This window comes from Archocentrus centrarchus, chromosome 3 (assembly GCF_007364275.1).
Source record: "Archocentrus centrarchus isolate MPI-CPG fArcCen1 chromosome 3, fArcCen1, whole genome shotgun sequence".
Classification (NCBI taxonomy): Eukaryota; Metazoa; Chordata; class Actinopteri; order Cichliformes; family Cichlidae; genus Archocentrus; species Archocentrus centrarchus.
In genome coordinates, this window is record NC_044348.1 from 25,066,904 (window position 1) to 25,082,861 (window position 15,958).

Below are 15,958 nucleotides of genomic sequence, written 5' to 3' on the forward strand. Positions count from 1 at the left end.
ATCTGAAGGTCACATTAAGTTTGGAGGTCTTTAGTGATTGACTCTGCAGATGCTCCTTAGCATTTTATGTGACCTGCACCTTCATGGCTGAGTTGCTGTCGTTCCCCATGGCTTCCACTTTGTTATAATACCTTTTAACAGTTGACTGTGAAATATGTTGTAGTGAGGAAATGTCATGACTGGACTTGTTACACAGATGGCATCCTATCAAGATACCACACTAGAATTCACTGAGCTCCTGAGAGCAGCCCATTCTTTCACAAATGTTTGTAGAAGCAGCATCCCTGTGTGCTTGATTTTATACATCTGTGGCCATGGAAGTGATTGGAACACCTGAATTCAGTTTGGATGGGTGAGAATACTTCTGGCAATATAGTGTACCTCTTTCTGTGATGTACGAATATCAAATGTACTTGCCTGAAAATGGCTAATAATGATTCATGTATAATTATATTGGCTGGTTTTCACGCAGTGTTGAGATTGTAACTCAAAAAAAAATTGCATATTGCACATTATTCATTATGAGCCAGTGACTTTCTCCATAACATGGTTGGACATTCATTGTCACATTATCACCAGCTAATAATATAAACCTGAGGCTGCAGTCCCACACACCGACACGTATTCCTATCTGAATTACACAATCTTTCTTTTACTATTTATATATAATCACAAAGTCTAAAGAGTACTTAAGTTATTCTGTTGTAGAAATGGAGGCTACAAGGCTACATGCCTGACTGCTCATGCGTTTGTTACCCGTTGAAGATCAGGCTCTGGCTGCTTTGGCTGGGGTTGGCACACGCTTGATTTTGATGTCAAGCTCTAGTAGCAATGTTTGCAGAGTCAATCTTGTGCTAGAACTGGTATGTAGTAGTTTCTGGTTTGAGCATAGTTTGTGTTTTACCACCGTGTTCTTGTCCTTTTGTGCAATAAAACTAAATTCTCACATCTCAACTGCTCAAAAGTTATAGACCGCTCTATCGTTTTTCTGGAAGGAGGAGAAAAGTGCACAGAAAAAAAAAAAAAAACATGTTCGATTACCTTTTCTTCTGCTGATAATTGAAGAATGTGATGTAAGTAATGACATAATAGTTTTTTAACTGCAATGTGATGAATTTAGTACAGTGATGTTACTAATGTGATACCTGTAATGTCTTTCTTTGTAACCAAGTACTGATTTCATGGTTGTCCCATACAGTCATGTGAAAAGGAAAGTACACTGTTTTCCAATTCTGTATAAGGACATAATAATAGACTCTAAAATCATTTAAATACAATATCAGATGAACAGCAACACATATTACACAATGTCATTATTTGACAAGAAAGGAAGCCAAAATGCAGAATCGGTGTGTAAAACAAACTAAATACATGCCAGGACTGGCTTGTAGAACCACCATTAACAGCAATAAATTTAATTGTTTGCTTTATGAGTTTATCACTCCCTCATCATTGTAGAGGAATTTTGTTCCACTCTTCTTTACAACATTGCTTCAGTTCATTGAGGTTTGTGGGCATTTGTTTAAGCACAGCTCTCTTAAGGTCCCGTCGCAGCATTTCACTCAGGTTGACTGGGCCATTACAACACTTAAGTTCTTGTTTTTTTTTTTTTGTTTTTTTTTCAGCTATTCTGTTGTAGATTTGCTGGTGTACTTGGGATCATTGTCCTGTTGCATGACACAATTAGGGCCAAGCTTTAGCTGTTGGATGGATAGCCTCACATTTGATTCTAGAATACTTTGGTATACCATCAATGACTGAAAGGTACCCACATCCTGTGGCTGCAAAACAAGCCGAAATCATCAACCCTCCACCAGGATGCTTGACAGATGGTATGAGGTGTTTGTGCTGATATGCTATGTTTAGTTTTTGCCAAATGTGGTGCTGTGCATTACAGCCAGACATTTCCACTTGGGTCTCATCTGTCCAAAGGACCTTGTTCCAGGAGTTTTGTGGTTTGTTCACGTGCAGTTTTGCAAATCAAAGCTGTGCTGCCATGTACTTTTCAGAGAGAAGAGGGTTTTTCCTGGCAACCCCTCCAAACAGGCCATAGTTGTTTGGTCTTTTTCTAATTATACAGCCACGACATTTAACATTTGTCATGCTAACTGAGGGCTATAGAGTCTGAGATGTAGCTTTTTAATTTTTTTTTTTTTTTTTCTTTTTTTCTGAGCATTGTCTGATCTTGGGGTGATTTTTCCAGGATGTCCGCTCCTGGGAAGATTGGAAGATTTCATGAATGTTTTTCACTTGTGAATAATCTTTCTCATTGAGTGATGGACTTCAGATTGTTTAGAAATGGCCTTGTGACCCTTCCCAGATTGATGGACAGCAATAATTGTGTGGTTTTTTTTTTTGGTTTTTTTTTAAAGATCGTTGCTGATGTCTTTCCTCCTTGGCATTGTGCTAACACATGTGAATGCTTGACACCAGCAAAACCTCTGCTTTTATAGAGATGGTCACACTTGCTGATGATCAATTAATCAAGTGCATTTGATTAGCAGCTCCTGACTTCTACTTACCCTCTTTATTCTTGTGGAAGCGGTAAGGAGGTATATTCAGGTTTATTCAGTTTTTCACACCCTGCTTCTGCAGTTTGGCTTAGTTTTTGTTCAGTCTTTATGTTGTAATATATTGTGGTATTGCTTGTCTGGGGTGGTATTTAAATAATTTTAGAACTTGCTAAGGATCCAATTATTTTTTTAATATGTCCTGATATATAAAACCTTAGAACTGAAAGTGTGTGTACTTTCTTTTTCATGTGACTGTATATGATCAAAACCATTTATTTATGTAGACAGAAATCTTAAGACTTTTTTTTTTTTTTTTTTTTTAAAGGTAATGTTACTTATTTTGGAATTTTACTGGCATAGATGTAAAAATTGAACAGTAACTGGTGCACAAATTTGGGCACCCTTGTATTAAGTTTCAGGATCTTCATTAAGTTGGTATGTTAATCCATGTCGTGACCTCCTCACATTACCTTAGTAGCCTTTATTTAATCCTGGCAATTTTTTATGCTGTTCTCTTGCAAATGGGGATCAAAATTAGAGGCCAAGAAAGACTAAGTGTAGTGCCTGAGTGTTTGGGAGAGGTTTTGTGTGTACTGCATGAATCACAGTTGGTGGTGTGTCATCAGTAGACAACTAGGTATATATCACTGAGGTCTCTGCCCATCGACTAATCCTCTCCCACACCCCCGCCTCCTTCACCTCTTTCTCCCCAGCTGAAGTATAATATCTAGTTTGTCTCAGACACATTCATCTGCCCCCTGAGTGGCTTCTTACAGATTAACACTGGATGGAGTTTGGAGGCTGCAACCTCTCACTGCTCACTCAGCATTTAACTTGGGCCGGATCTGTATGGTAACCATGCAGCTGTAGACTTTGAGACCTGTATGGAAATTGCGTGCAGATCTTTAGAGACCGACAGCACAGTGAGTTGCTGCTGATGACCCAGTGCTCACGAGAGGCTGTGGTGGTTGTGGTTTGTCCAGGAGATGCATGAAGGACCCTTGGTATGTTTCTATACAAAGCCCTTAAACACAGAGATGAAGAGGAGGACATCCAGGTACAAATTGGTCAAGCTGTGGGATGACATGTTTATTGATATGCTTTGGATGTTTTCTGAAGCCAGATTTAAACCCCGTGGTGATGGATGTAACTTTGGATACTGGATTTTAGATGCTTATGTTTAGTTTATGTCAAACAACATGCTGGCCACTTAAAGCTAGCTCCAGCAGAAAGTGTTGCTCTGATACTTTTGTTAGACTTTAAGGAATTGTTGAAATGCATTGGTGAAGGCATTTGAAGGTCTGTTTCTTTGTGGTGAAGAGATTAATGTGCTAATCGCCCCTGGGTTCCTCTGAGCTGTACTGGAGAGGAAAAATAAGGCATGAGGCATTAATTGAAAATTCCTTCAACATAAACCTTTGTTATGAGAAAATGCTATTGTAGAATTGGACTGCTGCTCATAACATTGTTAGATACCTCTAACTGGTATTCCTTCTGAAATCTATTTGTAATGATTTTATATGATTGCTTTTATTCATTCATTTTTTTATGTGTTAAACCTTCTAATCCCCTTAAATTTTCATAGACTAAATCCTGGTTTAAGGGCTACAATATCCCTTTTGACCTTTTTAAGATGTTTGGAGTTTATTATTTAAAGGTAGTATTGTTCTAAATAATTTAAAACATGCTCACTTTATACACTCATTTGATTTTTGCTTTACTTGCCTTTTGTGTTACTACAATCTATGTCATCACAGTTTGTGTAAATGCTGTACAGAGGAGCATTGTTTTCACATCTTCAAATGATACTTTGCTTTAATTGCAATTGAACTATTAAACACAAAAATTAAGGATATCAACTGCTACCCGCTGCTCACAACTGCCTCTTTTCATTTTCAGTCCCAGAAATCCTGGATAGAAAGCACTTTCACCAAGAGGGAATGTGTGTACATACTTCCAGTGTCAAAGGACCCCCACAGGTATGTGCTTAGACCTACTCCAGCATGTCTGTTGGTGATAGCCATGGAAACGGTGTAATTGCATGGTGTGAGTTAAAGAAGGCCCAAACCCTAATGACTACTTTCCAAAGGCAAATTGAGTCTGTTTTAATGGTTATGTCTGTCACTAAAATTACAGATTTAAGTGAGAGGGTAGACCATTGATGAACCTGTAGATCATAACTTCTTTCAGTCTTGGGGGTGAGACCCCCAGTATTACCAATGGACTAATCCAACCTTTTCTAGTTCTGATATTATACTGATACTTCTGCATCAGGTATCTGCTTGATACTGGTGTTAAATCAATAAGCAACAATCCTCACTTTGAGGAAAAGACTGGGAATCTTTTATGTGTAAAACATCAGGATCAACCTACACATTGCTTTCTTAACTTTGTAAAATAACAAGACAAATATATTCACCCAAGAATATAAATTTACTGACCTGGTATTAATTAGTAAAATATAACAGGCTCAAAATAAAATGTGGGAAAAAAAACAATAAAATGTATTTGTTGTCCCTTTCAGTTGAGTCACTCAGTACAGCACACATAGTATGAAATATCATGCCCCCACGTGTCTTGGCTGAAGATGCCTCTATTCATGCCTTTAAGGCAGATGACCTGTGACAACATATGTGCAGCCCTACCTGGACATATATACCCAATCATCACCGTCAGCCCTCAGTTCTTACGCTCTTCATCTTGCTAAGAACACCTCTGCTGAGGCAGGCTAGCTAGCTACTACTAGTTAGTGCTATTGTCAGCTGGCTTGACGTTAGCTTAACTGCCTCTATGCTCGGTTGGTCTGTGGGCTGCCCACAGAGCGCTAATTTTAAGTCTTCTGGTGCAGTGTTTTCGTGTCGCGTTTTGGCATGAGTACCAAACTGAAGCAAGCAAAGCAGAAATCTACTGTTTATCCCTGTCCTTGGGGTGCAGTTTCTCTTTGTGTGACAAGGACCAGCGTGAGGCGTGCCCTGTCTGCCTGGCAATTGTCCATGCTAGGAGAGCGTTTATTGACCCCAACACCTGTTTATTTTGTCGTCAGCTCGATCCTTAAGAGATGGGTGATTTTTGTGGAGAAAGTGCTGGGAAGGACATCTGTTGCGCAGCATTACTCTCTCCTCTGAATTTGGGGCCCTGGCTTCATCTGGGTCTGAAGGTGAGGAGTATTTGGTTGATGTCCCCACAATTAGCTGGGCAGACCACATGGAGTATTTTGATGGGTTAGCTGAAGGCGAGCTGGACCCATGCGAGAGTGCTGACCAGCTTGAACCTGAGCTAGCTGCTTACCAGGATGACAATGACATGCTGGACATCGGCCTGGACTTGCATGGTTTGTCAGAGGATGAGCAGGAGAACCTGTCTTTGGCCCATTGTGCCAAGGCTGCTGCACCGGCTGCCAAGGTGACACCTCAACGGTATTTTGGGCCCAGGCTTCAGTAATCACTGTTCTGCATAATATGTTTTTATGACTGGAACTAATGATTGAAAGTAAACAAATAAGAGAGAGATGTCAGAGCATCACTGTCAAATCTTCTGTTGCGTTGTCTTAACCACAGTTTGCAGTTCAGCAGAAAGCAATCACAAACGGACAAAGAAAATCAGTTGGCATAGCAAGTGTGAAATGCTTCCAGTGTAGTGTTGCTTTGCTGTCAGCTTCCTCCATGCTACGCTAGCTCTCCCAGTATCTGCTGCTGTCATGCGGTGAAGTAAACACAGAACAGCATAACTGGAATAAATAGAGCTACCCCTGTCACGAACAACTGATCCAGCTTTTTGAGTCTGAGACTGATATCTGGTCCACATATCAGATTCAGAATCAGAATCAGAATCAGAAGGTTTTTATTGCCATATGGGTGAACAGGTTCACAGCATTAGGAAATTGCTGCGGTACTTCGTGCTTACAGAAAAAAAACAAATAAGTATAAAAACTATAAGACAATATACAAGTATACAAATTGCAAATATACAGAGATATTAGAGCTATAACTATAGCACAATATTACAAAATTACAAAATATACAGTGCAGAGACTAATTAAAAGATAAAAGAATGTAGACTATATTCCACTAATATGTACATCAGTGCAGTCAGACAGGTGCATAGACATAAGGTCATCAGCGTTTGTGGAGGGTGGTGGTAACAGTCTTAGGGTAATTGTTCATGAGTCCAACAGCAGAGGGGAAGAAACTGTTCTTATGGCGGGAGGTTCTGGTCCGTATGGACCGTAGCCTCCTGCCTGAGGGGAGAGGGTCAAAAAGTCTGTGCCCAGGGTGAGAGTGGTCGGCTGTGATCCGACCTGCACACCCCAGTGTCCTGGAGGTGTACAGGTCCTGGAGAGATGGGAGGTTACAGCCAATCACCTTCTCAGCAGAGTGCACAACGCGCTGTAGTCTCTGTTTGTCCCTAGTGGTGGCTCCAGCGTACCACACAGTGATGGAGGAGGTGAGGATGGACTCAATGATGGCAGTATAGAACTGCACCATGGTCCTTGCTGGCAAGTTGAATTTCTTCAACTGCCGCAGGAAGTACATCCTCTGCTGGGCCTTTTTGATGACAGAGGTGATGGTGGGCTCCCACTTGAGGTCCTGGGTGATGGTAGTTCCCAGGAAGCGAGAAGAGTCCACTGTGGTGATGGGGGTGTCAGTCAGGATGATGGAGGGTAGAGGGGCTGTGTGCTTCCTAAAGTCCACTATAATCTCCACTGTCTTCTGGGCGTTCAGTACCAGGTTATTGTGGCTGCACCAGGACAAGATTGGTATATTTCTTAAAATTTTAACACTAACAAACAAAATGAACCACAAACTGTTCCTCTCATTTCATATCCCAGCAAACAATGTACAAGCACAAAGTACAAAAAATGTATAGTTACAACAAATTATTCTTTCTAGTCAATGGCTTGACATGATTTGTCTTATCCAGTTTGTAACATTTGATCTTCTTGTCTTTTTTTTATTTTATTTATTTTTTATAAAACAATGCTGTTAACTTTTTGGCATTTGGGCTTTTATTTTTATTAAACTAAAACTTTAGGAATTTGGGTTTTCATCATTTGGACAATTCATTTAACTTGTTTAAAATCACATTTTATTCTTCCTTTATTTCCTTGTACAGATATTTTCAGGTTTATTTAGTGTCTGAAGCACTGATATTGATCTTTTGTCAGCTGTCTGTATTTTTCTGCAGACTTACTGGAATCTTAGAATACAGTGTAAAAATTATATGTAGGCCGTTTCTTAGCTTGTCCTAAAGACCAATCATCCACACTGTACACTTGCATGAGAAACATGAAACAATGCCATTAAAGGGACAGAAGCTGCTATAAATATTCATCCACTTGCAGAGAAGTGAACAAAGAAAAGGTGACTTATTTAAAAGTTTCCAACAGCTGCATGTATTTACTATTAACTGGTCCTTGGATGCCTTCCTTTCTTGTAAACTCACAATGATGCTGGGTGACTTGTTTTCCTGTGTTTTCTTTTACATCAATTATTTGCCACTGGTTGTTCTCTGTTAACTGCTGTACGTGCTGCTTCTCTTAAATGATTCAGAGGTGTGAGTGAACACAGGCTCATTTAACATTAGGTCAAAATGTGGCATGTGACTGTGATCAAAGTTAAGTCCCTTTGGAAGGTTTCATAACTGTCTCTTGGTTAAAGGCCAACCTAACTGGGCTGTCTGCCCAGCAGACAGTTAACCTTCCTTAATGTCCTTAAAGAACTTTCTTCCTTCCTTCCTTTCGTCACACTTTGAGAAATAAACCTCTCATTCATCCTGTATTAGAACAGTCTTTATGGTTACAAATGCTCTTCAAATTTATGTGCACTGGTTTTATTTATATTCACACTGATTGATTGTGTTGCTGTGACATTCCTTTCAGATGCCTTCCAGGATGCCAGATTTGCCAACAGCTGGTCAGGTGAGTATTTGTTTGGTAATTGTTTGACTCCTTCCTTGTTACCTAACAGGATTAGCCTGACAGGATCCATGCCTAACCAGCTGCTTTACATCAGGGGAAAAAAAGACCAAGGGTAAATTCTTTGTAATTCCACTGCACAACAACCTTTACCAGGAAACAATTAAATTCTGGGTTTTATGTGTTGGGATGCGTATTTTCCCTTAAGGCTAGCAGAGGAAGACAGAAAACAAAGCTCAGACTGAATGATACACAATTAATGTTTTTTTTTTTTTTTTTTGTAATAAGATTTATTTAATACTGAAATTCAGGTTTTGGATGGTTAATGTGTTGGTGCAGAAATATTGTATTTTACTTTGTTTAAAAAAAAAAATGTGTCCAGTGTTTTGATTGTAAATTTTTTGCAGCAGAGGCTTGCTGCTTGAGAGTTTGAAGTATCGCAGTACAGTTGCAATTGCACGACTGGGCAGAAGGCCCTAAGGAGGTGGAGACAGGTGTCAACATCTGGCTGACATGAGAGGGAGAGGGGCTGTGAATTGGATTATCTTCTAACAGAAAAAATATTCACTAAAACTAGTCCTTGTCAGAGATCCAGTTTGGCAGTGTTTGATACATATCTTATGGAGAATATCAAAGTGTTTCTAGAAGCAAGCCTCGCTACTCTGAAGCCCTTCAGACAGTTATTTGGGCAGTTATTTTGAAGCCACTGTCTAAATGAATGGGAAGAGTGATTTCAAAACTGCTTAAAATGTTTGGTGACTTTGTTCCAAAATAAACTCAGTGTCTGTGTATGCACTGAGCAGATGCAGTGCTAACTGATGTTATGAATAAAGTAAACCGTGAAAATGTAAAGTATTTTAACATCACTATGATAATGAGTAGATAAGCCTGGCAGCACAGCTGAAATGGTCAAGAACTGTGTGCATACATTAGCATAACATGATTAGCTCATATGTTTTCAGAGCTGGGATGGTCATTAAATAGTTATTAAAGTATAAGAATAACAATCAGATATGCTACAGTTATGCCATTATTGTTATTTTTTTGGAGTCCTTGGGAGTAGGAGTGGGACAGTCACCACCTTGGCCATTACATTTGCACCCCTTCCACTACCACCAAGTTAAAGGTGTACAAAAGCACAGACAGTTATATTAATTTTTGATCTGATTGGTCAATAATCCTGTCAGTAATCCTGGAGGACAAGAAGTACTTCAATGTCAAAGCAAATGTGAGAGCTAATTAGATTTTCCTAACATAACCCAAACTTATTTCTAGTGTCATTTGAAATGAGTTGCCTTGAAGGACTGTGGCCAGTGTGCTTGTATGACAGGATGAGATGTTCACATGCAGTGCTGTACTTCACCAGCAAGTTTCCCAGATGTGGATTAAGCCTAGTTCCAGACTTAACGTGAAATTCAGTGAATACTGAATAAGTTTATGGTCAAGGGCTAGGCTTAATCCATGTTTGGGAAACTGGGCCTACATCTTATTAGCAATTGTGAGCAGCCTGAGTGGATAGTTGTTAAATTTAACAGCTATTTTGGTAAAACATACTGGTGTCAATAACTTTCAGTTGAGCTTGTTTAACCCTTCAGGGGGGTGTTCCTGTAATGGTCTTGTGAAAACAATGAAATGGCTTATCATGCAAGTTCCCTAGAGCCCCAATGTATGTGTCCCTTGTTACAACTGTGGCCATGAACTGGAAGTATAAGTCTGGAATCAAAAAGGAAAAACAAAAGTGAACTATGTCAACAACCTCTAAGATGAACTTTTATTTTCTCAAAGTTTAATGTGAACAAATGACAGCAACAATACCTTGATGTGTCAGCTGGTCACTTGCAGGGTTGCTTTGTGAGAATGAAATATGGCTATTTAATACATACAGGCAGCAGTGTTTTTTTAAACTGCAGCTCACTAAAATTCACTGAGTCGTGCATGAACTTGCAGTCATATGGGCCATGCTGTTTTCTATCAGCAGCCTCTGTGGGGAACAATCCAGACAATATATGGTCTGGATTGGTGACAGGTGACTGCTGTAGGGCTTTAAAGGGAGGGGTGAAAATGGTGTGCCAGAATTATAGCGCACAACATAACCGTAGCACTAAAAATAATACTTTGATGAAAGATGAAAAAATGTATCAGGCTGGGACACTTAATTCATCATCATAGATCTTACTTACTCTGGAGTGGTGGCCTAGGGGAGAAGAAGAGGGTTCATCACTGAGAGGACCCTGAGAGGATCCTGGTTCAAATCCTCGGGCTGGCATCACTGTGGGTCCCTGAGCAAGCCCACCCCCCCAGGTTGCTCCCTGGGCGCCCTTTGGCTGCCCCCTGCTCCATGCTGTGCTGTGTGTACTACATACTCCATGTGTGTGATGGGTTAAATGCAGAGAATGAACCTCACTGCATGTATATATATGTGACAAATAAAGCTCTTTCTTCTTCTTCTACTGGAAGAAAAAAATCTCATCTGAATGAGTGGCAGGTGTGTGTCAGAGAAATTCTTAATGATGTACAACTGACGGAGAATATGAAACACTGTTTTAATGAACATTTCAGCTATAAGACAGTGTACATCAGTTTCATGAAGTTGTTAATGGCTTTGAAAAATAAAACTGAAATTTCTCTTATCCAGGCAGAAAGCTTTGGTACTGGGGCCAAAGTGGTATACTCTCTTAAGCAGCAGCTCAGAGAGGCATTATATGAACAAAGGGATGTCACTGAATATGTCCTTTTTGTTTAAAATTTCTTAATTGTGTAATGAAATTTGGTACATTTATACAAACCCCCCATATAAACAATACTTGGATATTGCTGAAAAAGAGGAAATACAGGTGACTGCTTCTGTCTTTTTATCTCACAGGTAGCTAGAAGCAGACTTTGTACTTCCAGCTGCACACAGTAAAACAGTTTTACATTTCAAATACATTTCCAATAATTGGCCTATTGCAAAACAGTCTTAAACATGCAGGCATCACATATGCATGCGATGTTGTGCTAAATGACTAATGGTTAATTTGGACTTCTGCTGTGAAACTTTGTAGAGCCTGCAACATAACCTACCTAAGTGGCTGATGATGTTGCCAGCATTTATCTTTGTGTGTGGTGCATTATGTGTTACTTACCTTGTGGCTGTGTCCTTGTGTTTTATACGCAGTGGCAGCTGATAGAAACAAAGTAAAAAATCCTGGACTTTTTACCTCATGGATCCCCATTCTTTGTCAGTTTATTAGGCAAAATTTTCCCACAAGTTTTTCTTTTTTTTTTTTTTTTTTTTTTTTTTTTGGTACACATTCATTCCACTAGTTTCAGGAGTCTCCCTCAAGGAATTTGCTCACATTTGTGAGTCCTTATACTGAAACTTTGATTATTATTCCTTAGATTGAAAAAAATATTATTCTCTCTCTTTAAAAGTAATTCTGTTTATCTTTAAGGTGCTGCTGTGGGCGGCTAGTGCGGCAGCATGCTGGCTTCACAGCCAGCTTGGCCACGAAGTACTCGGACGTGAAGTTGGGTGAAAACTCCAATGTGTCCATGCCCGAGCTGGAGGAATGGTCAGTGGAAAAACACACAGAGGCGAGACCCACTGATGCCTATGGTGTCATCAACTTCCAGGGAGGGTCTCACTCATACAGAGCCAAGGTGGGAGGGCAAGTCTTATTCGCTGTTTTATGATCTCTTTATCTCTATCTCTGTATTTCTCTCTATATATCTATAGCTCTGTCTCTATCTATATCACTATATAATATAGTGTGTGTGTGTGAGTGAAAAATTAAGATCCACCATTGTATTTCAAAGGTAAACAACTTCAATCTTGACTTGATGAAATTAAAGCAATTTTTTTTTTCTGTTTGGTAAATGGTACACACTGTATTTCAGTGGATTTTAGAAATGCCAAACATGTACTTTTCTCTTTATGTATTCTAACATGTTTTTCTTGTTTTTGTGCAAATGTGGACAGTATGTACGTTTGTCCCATGACTCGCGGCCAGAGAGCATTCTGCGGCTGATGCTAAAGGAGTGGCACATGGAGCTTCCTAAGATCCTCATTTCTGTCCATGGAGGAGTTCAGAACTTTGAGCTGCACCCCCGCATCAAGCAGGTGGTCGGCAAGGGCCTCATCAAAGCTGCAGTCACCACCGGGGCCTGGATTCTCACCGGAGGAGTTAACACAGGTAGGTGACCAAAGAGACGTTTTTGACACTCTGGAAAGTACAAGTTCTCCTACTTGATGTGTAATTTCAAGAAGGCTGTGGAATTCAGATCAATTTTCAGACAAGGAAAGTATTTTTTTTTTTTTTAAGTCAGGGAAGGTGCTGGGACTTTACACTTTTGTTTACAGGTCTGAACCATATATCATTTACACATTTTCAAAAGTATTTAAAGGATTTCATCTCTTTTTCCAACAAAAACCCAATAGTAATATAAATCACACTGTTAATTATCAAACTTGCAGGTTCATGTTTAACGGGTTGTTCAGCCATTGAGGAAAACAAGTCCTGTACAACCTGTGCCCAGCAGAAGGGAACTATATGTATCTTATGTTATGGTATGTTATCTGTAGATTAACTTTATCAGCCACAGTGCACTGTGTGTACTCTACCTTTTTAGTGTTACTCGCCTAATAAATCATGAAGAAGTGTAAAAAAAGGTTGCATTTGGAGGATATTAAATAATTTTAACTTTTTACATTGAAATCAGAGCCTGCGGCTACACATTTTCATGCAAGTTCCACAAATACATGTTTTTCCCTTCAGCACAAGAATTCTGAGGTATAACTGTTGATGGGCCTCATGTCCTGAGCAGTGAATGACCATTTTGATATAATTATTATGTTTTGAGACAGGAGGCTTCAGTGCTGGTAGATGCTAGAAATGTTTAAAGGTGTCACTAGATCCCCCTTTGATAATATAGTGATTAGACCAAACCTATTACAAATGAATGTGAAAGTTTAAAGAGAATAATGCAGACAGTCTACCTTTTTTTTTCATGTGTGTATACCTGACTTTTTCGACATCCTTCTATACAAAATATAGCCTCAGCTGACAGCTTCTTTGAATTGATGTTAATTAGAGACAACTCTGACTAAATGTTAAATAAACATTAAGTAAGATAGACCTAACCGCCTCCAATAGCCTCTTTGGTCACCGAATACACAATTCTGAACATCACTTTCTGTTGTTAGATATTGAACTGTAATATTCATTTTCTGACATGTCCTACAAAGATTAAAAGATTAAATAGGCAGAAGATCAATTTTTTTTTGTCAAAGTTTCTGTATCGCGATCGAAGGGGTTGGGCGAGTTCAAAGTGGTGATAGAACTTTACGTGTAGTGTTTTTCCTGCTGCTAGAAAATGATAGTCTTGGAAGGCCTTTTTTTTTTTTTTTTTTTTTGGAGCTTTTATATTTATGAAGGTAACAGCTGTCGGTAATCTGACCAATAGGAGGCATATTGATGAACTCCTCCATCGTCCGTTTTCAAACAGGAACTCGCAACAATGTTAGATTGGGTTGAACATGATATTTCTCATATGTAGCACACAATGGTTAATGGTCGACTACTAGAAATACTATGCTTTGGTTTGACGCCTGTGTAGAGAATAAAAGAGGCAGGATAAATTACCTAAAATTACTTGCTGTGAATTCACTAGGCAGTTACCTGCACTGTTCTCATACAGGAGAAATTGGACATCACACAGTCTTTGTTAATATCTGATCTGTCTAGTTGTCTCTCAAATTTGCATTCTCAAATAGACCCTATTGTCTAAAACAGTTCAGTATGCATTGAAATTGCCCTACAGATTATAGTCTTAATTAAATGTTTAATTTTTTGACTGAAATAAATTTTTACAACAAACTGGATGAAATGTAAAATTTCCTTGACAAATCAGCAGATTCTGTGTATGACGGAAGAATACATTTAATATAACTGAATAAATGTGATTTGATAATGTTTCTGCACATTGTTTTGAAGAGTCTTCTAAACAAAAATACCTTTTTACCTTCATTCTATGCAAACCTACACAAATAAGCAGCCCCCACGATGGTGATGTGCTGATGTAGCAGAAGTTGTAATGCCGACCTCTAACTGTGTCATTTGGTTGTGAGTCGTGACTGATGTGTATTTGTAGCCACAGTATGGCGTTAAGATGCTGTGGTCTGATCATAGTGTTTAAATCATTACTCACAGAGTCAATTACCCAGACCAGCGATTACTTTTAATCTGTCTCTGGCATGTTGACCAGTTGGGATGGTCTCCCAGCTCTCAAATTACTGCTGAATCCATAGGATCCATCCGCTGAGGATTATGGTTCACAAACAGCCCCAGGTAATGCACTTGTTGTGGACTGGCCTCGACACTGGCGTTTTGATCATTAGTTCTCTGGTGTTTTGCTCATTTCTTCTTTTTTTTTTTTATTTTTCTTTTTAATTGTACATACTAGGGCAGGGGTATTCAACTCCAGGCCTCGAGGGCTGGTGTCCAGCAGGTTTTAGATGTGTCCCTGATCCAACACACCTGAATCAAATGGCTGAATTACCTCCTCAGTATGCAGTCAAGTTCTCCAGAGTCCTGCTAATGACTTTATATTTGACTCAAGTGTGTTGAAGCAGAGACACATCTAAAATCTGCAGGACACTGGCCCTCGAGGCCTGGAGTTGAATACCCCTGTATTAGGGATGTTCTTGGCAACTAATATCTTAGTCGACTAAACAAGGAAAGAAAATTAGACTAACAGACTAGCCTAAAGCTAAGAAACACTCAGATATCAAGTTAAATTTTAGGCCTGTTTAATGGACAATGTCAAAAACTGTCTAAACAAAGGCATTTGAAACCACTAACCACATTCTTCATTAATGAATCGCACTTTAAATGCTGCTTAACTGTGTGGCACCGCCAGTCGTGCTTTATGAACACTGCACGTTATAATCCAAACAGTGAATAAAAAAACTTAATTGACGTTAAATATTTGAAAACACATTACTGCAAATGATGTTTACACATGATTAAAATATGAGAAAATATCATCTGAAAAATGAATAAATTGCGGCTGAATAGTGTTGCACATTGTGCTGTGCATTATGAACGGTGCTTGTTGTTTTACAATTCATAACACACATCTCAATAAATGTTAAGGGCCCTATTCCAGAAAGCCAGTTTAGCTAAAAACTCTGGGTTTGTTGACCCTAAAATAGTGGAAAGTGTTCTGGAAAGAGAGCTAACTTTTTTTTTTTTTAAGCCTGTCATGTCTGGCAGTTTTCGCACTCAGAATATGATCCGAATACGCTGGTGTACCAAACATATTTGCTTTTCCAAGAATAGCTCTTTAAGTTTTACAATAGGCTACTCTTGTTAGCATGTATTTAGTTTGTATTTTGATTTTATTTTATTTATTTATACCAGGCGTGACAGGCAGAAAGGAAAGGGTACAAAAAGGAGTGAGAAAGAAAAACAAAAACAAAACAAAGGTGAGAAAAGAATAATCAAAGAATGATATCCACATATCTACACCTGCACACACATACGCATAC

General features: G+C 39.1%; 1 protein-coding gene across 2 annotated transcripts in view; it reads left to right on the forward strand.

The window, feature by feature from the left end:
• trpm7 (transient receptor potential cation channel, subfamily M, member 7) overlaps window positions 1-15,958 on the forward strand; it is a 986,641-nt gene that overhangs the window by 12,040 nt on the left and 958,643 nt on the right. For both annotated transcript variants that reach the window (XM_030721294.1, XM_030721304.1), the window contains exons 2-5: window positions 4,413-4,492; window positions 8,392-8,430; window positions 11,862-12,069; window positions 12,389-12,602. In XM_030721294.1, the coding sequence (XP_030577154.1) occupies window positions 4,413-4,492; window positions 8,392-8,430; window positions 11,862-12,069; window positions 12,389-12,602 (541 nt within the window). The remainder of the gene's footprint in view (window positions 1-4,412; window positions 4,493-8,391; window positions 8,431-11,861; window positions 12,070-12,388; window positions 12,603-15,958) is intronic.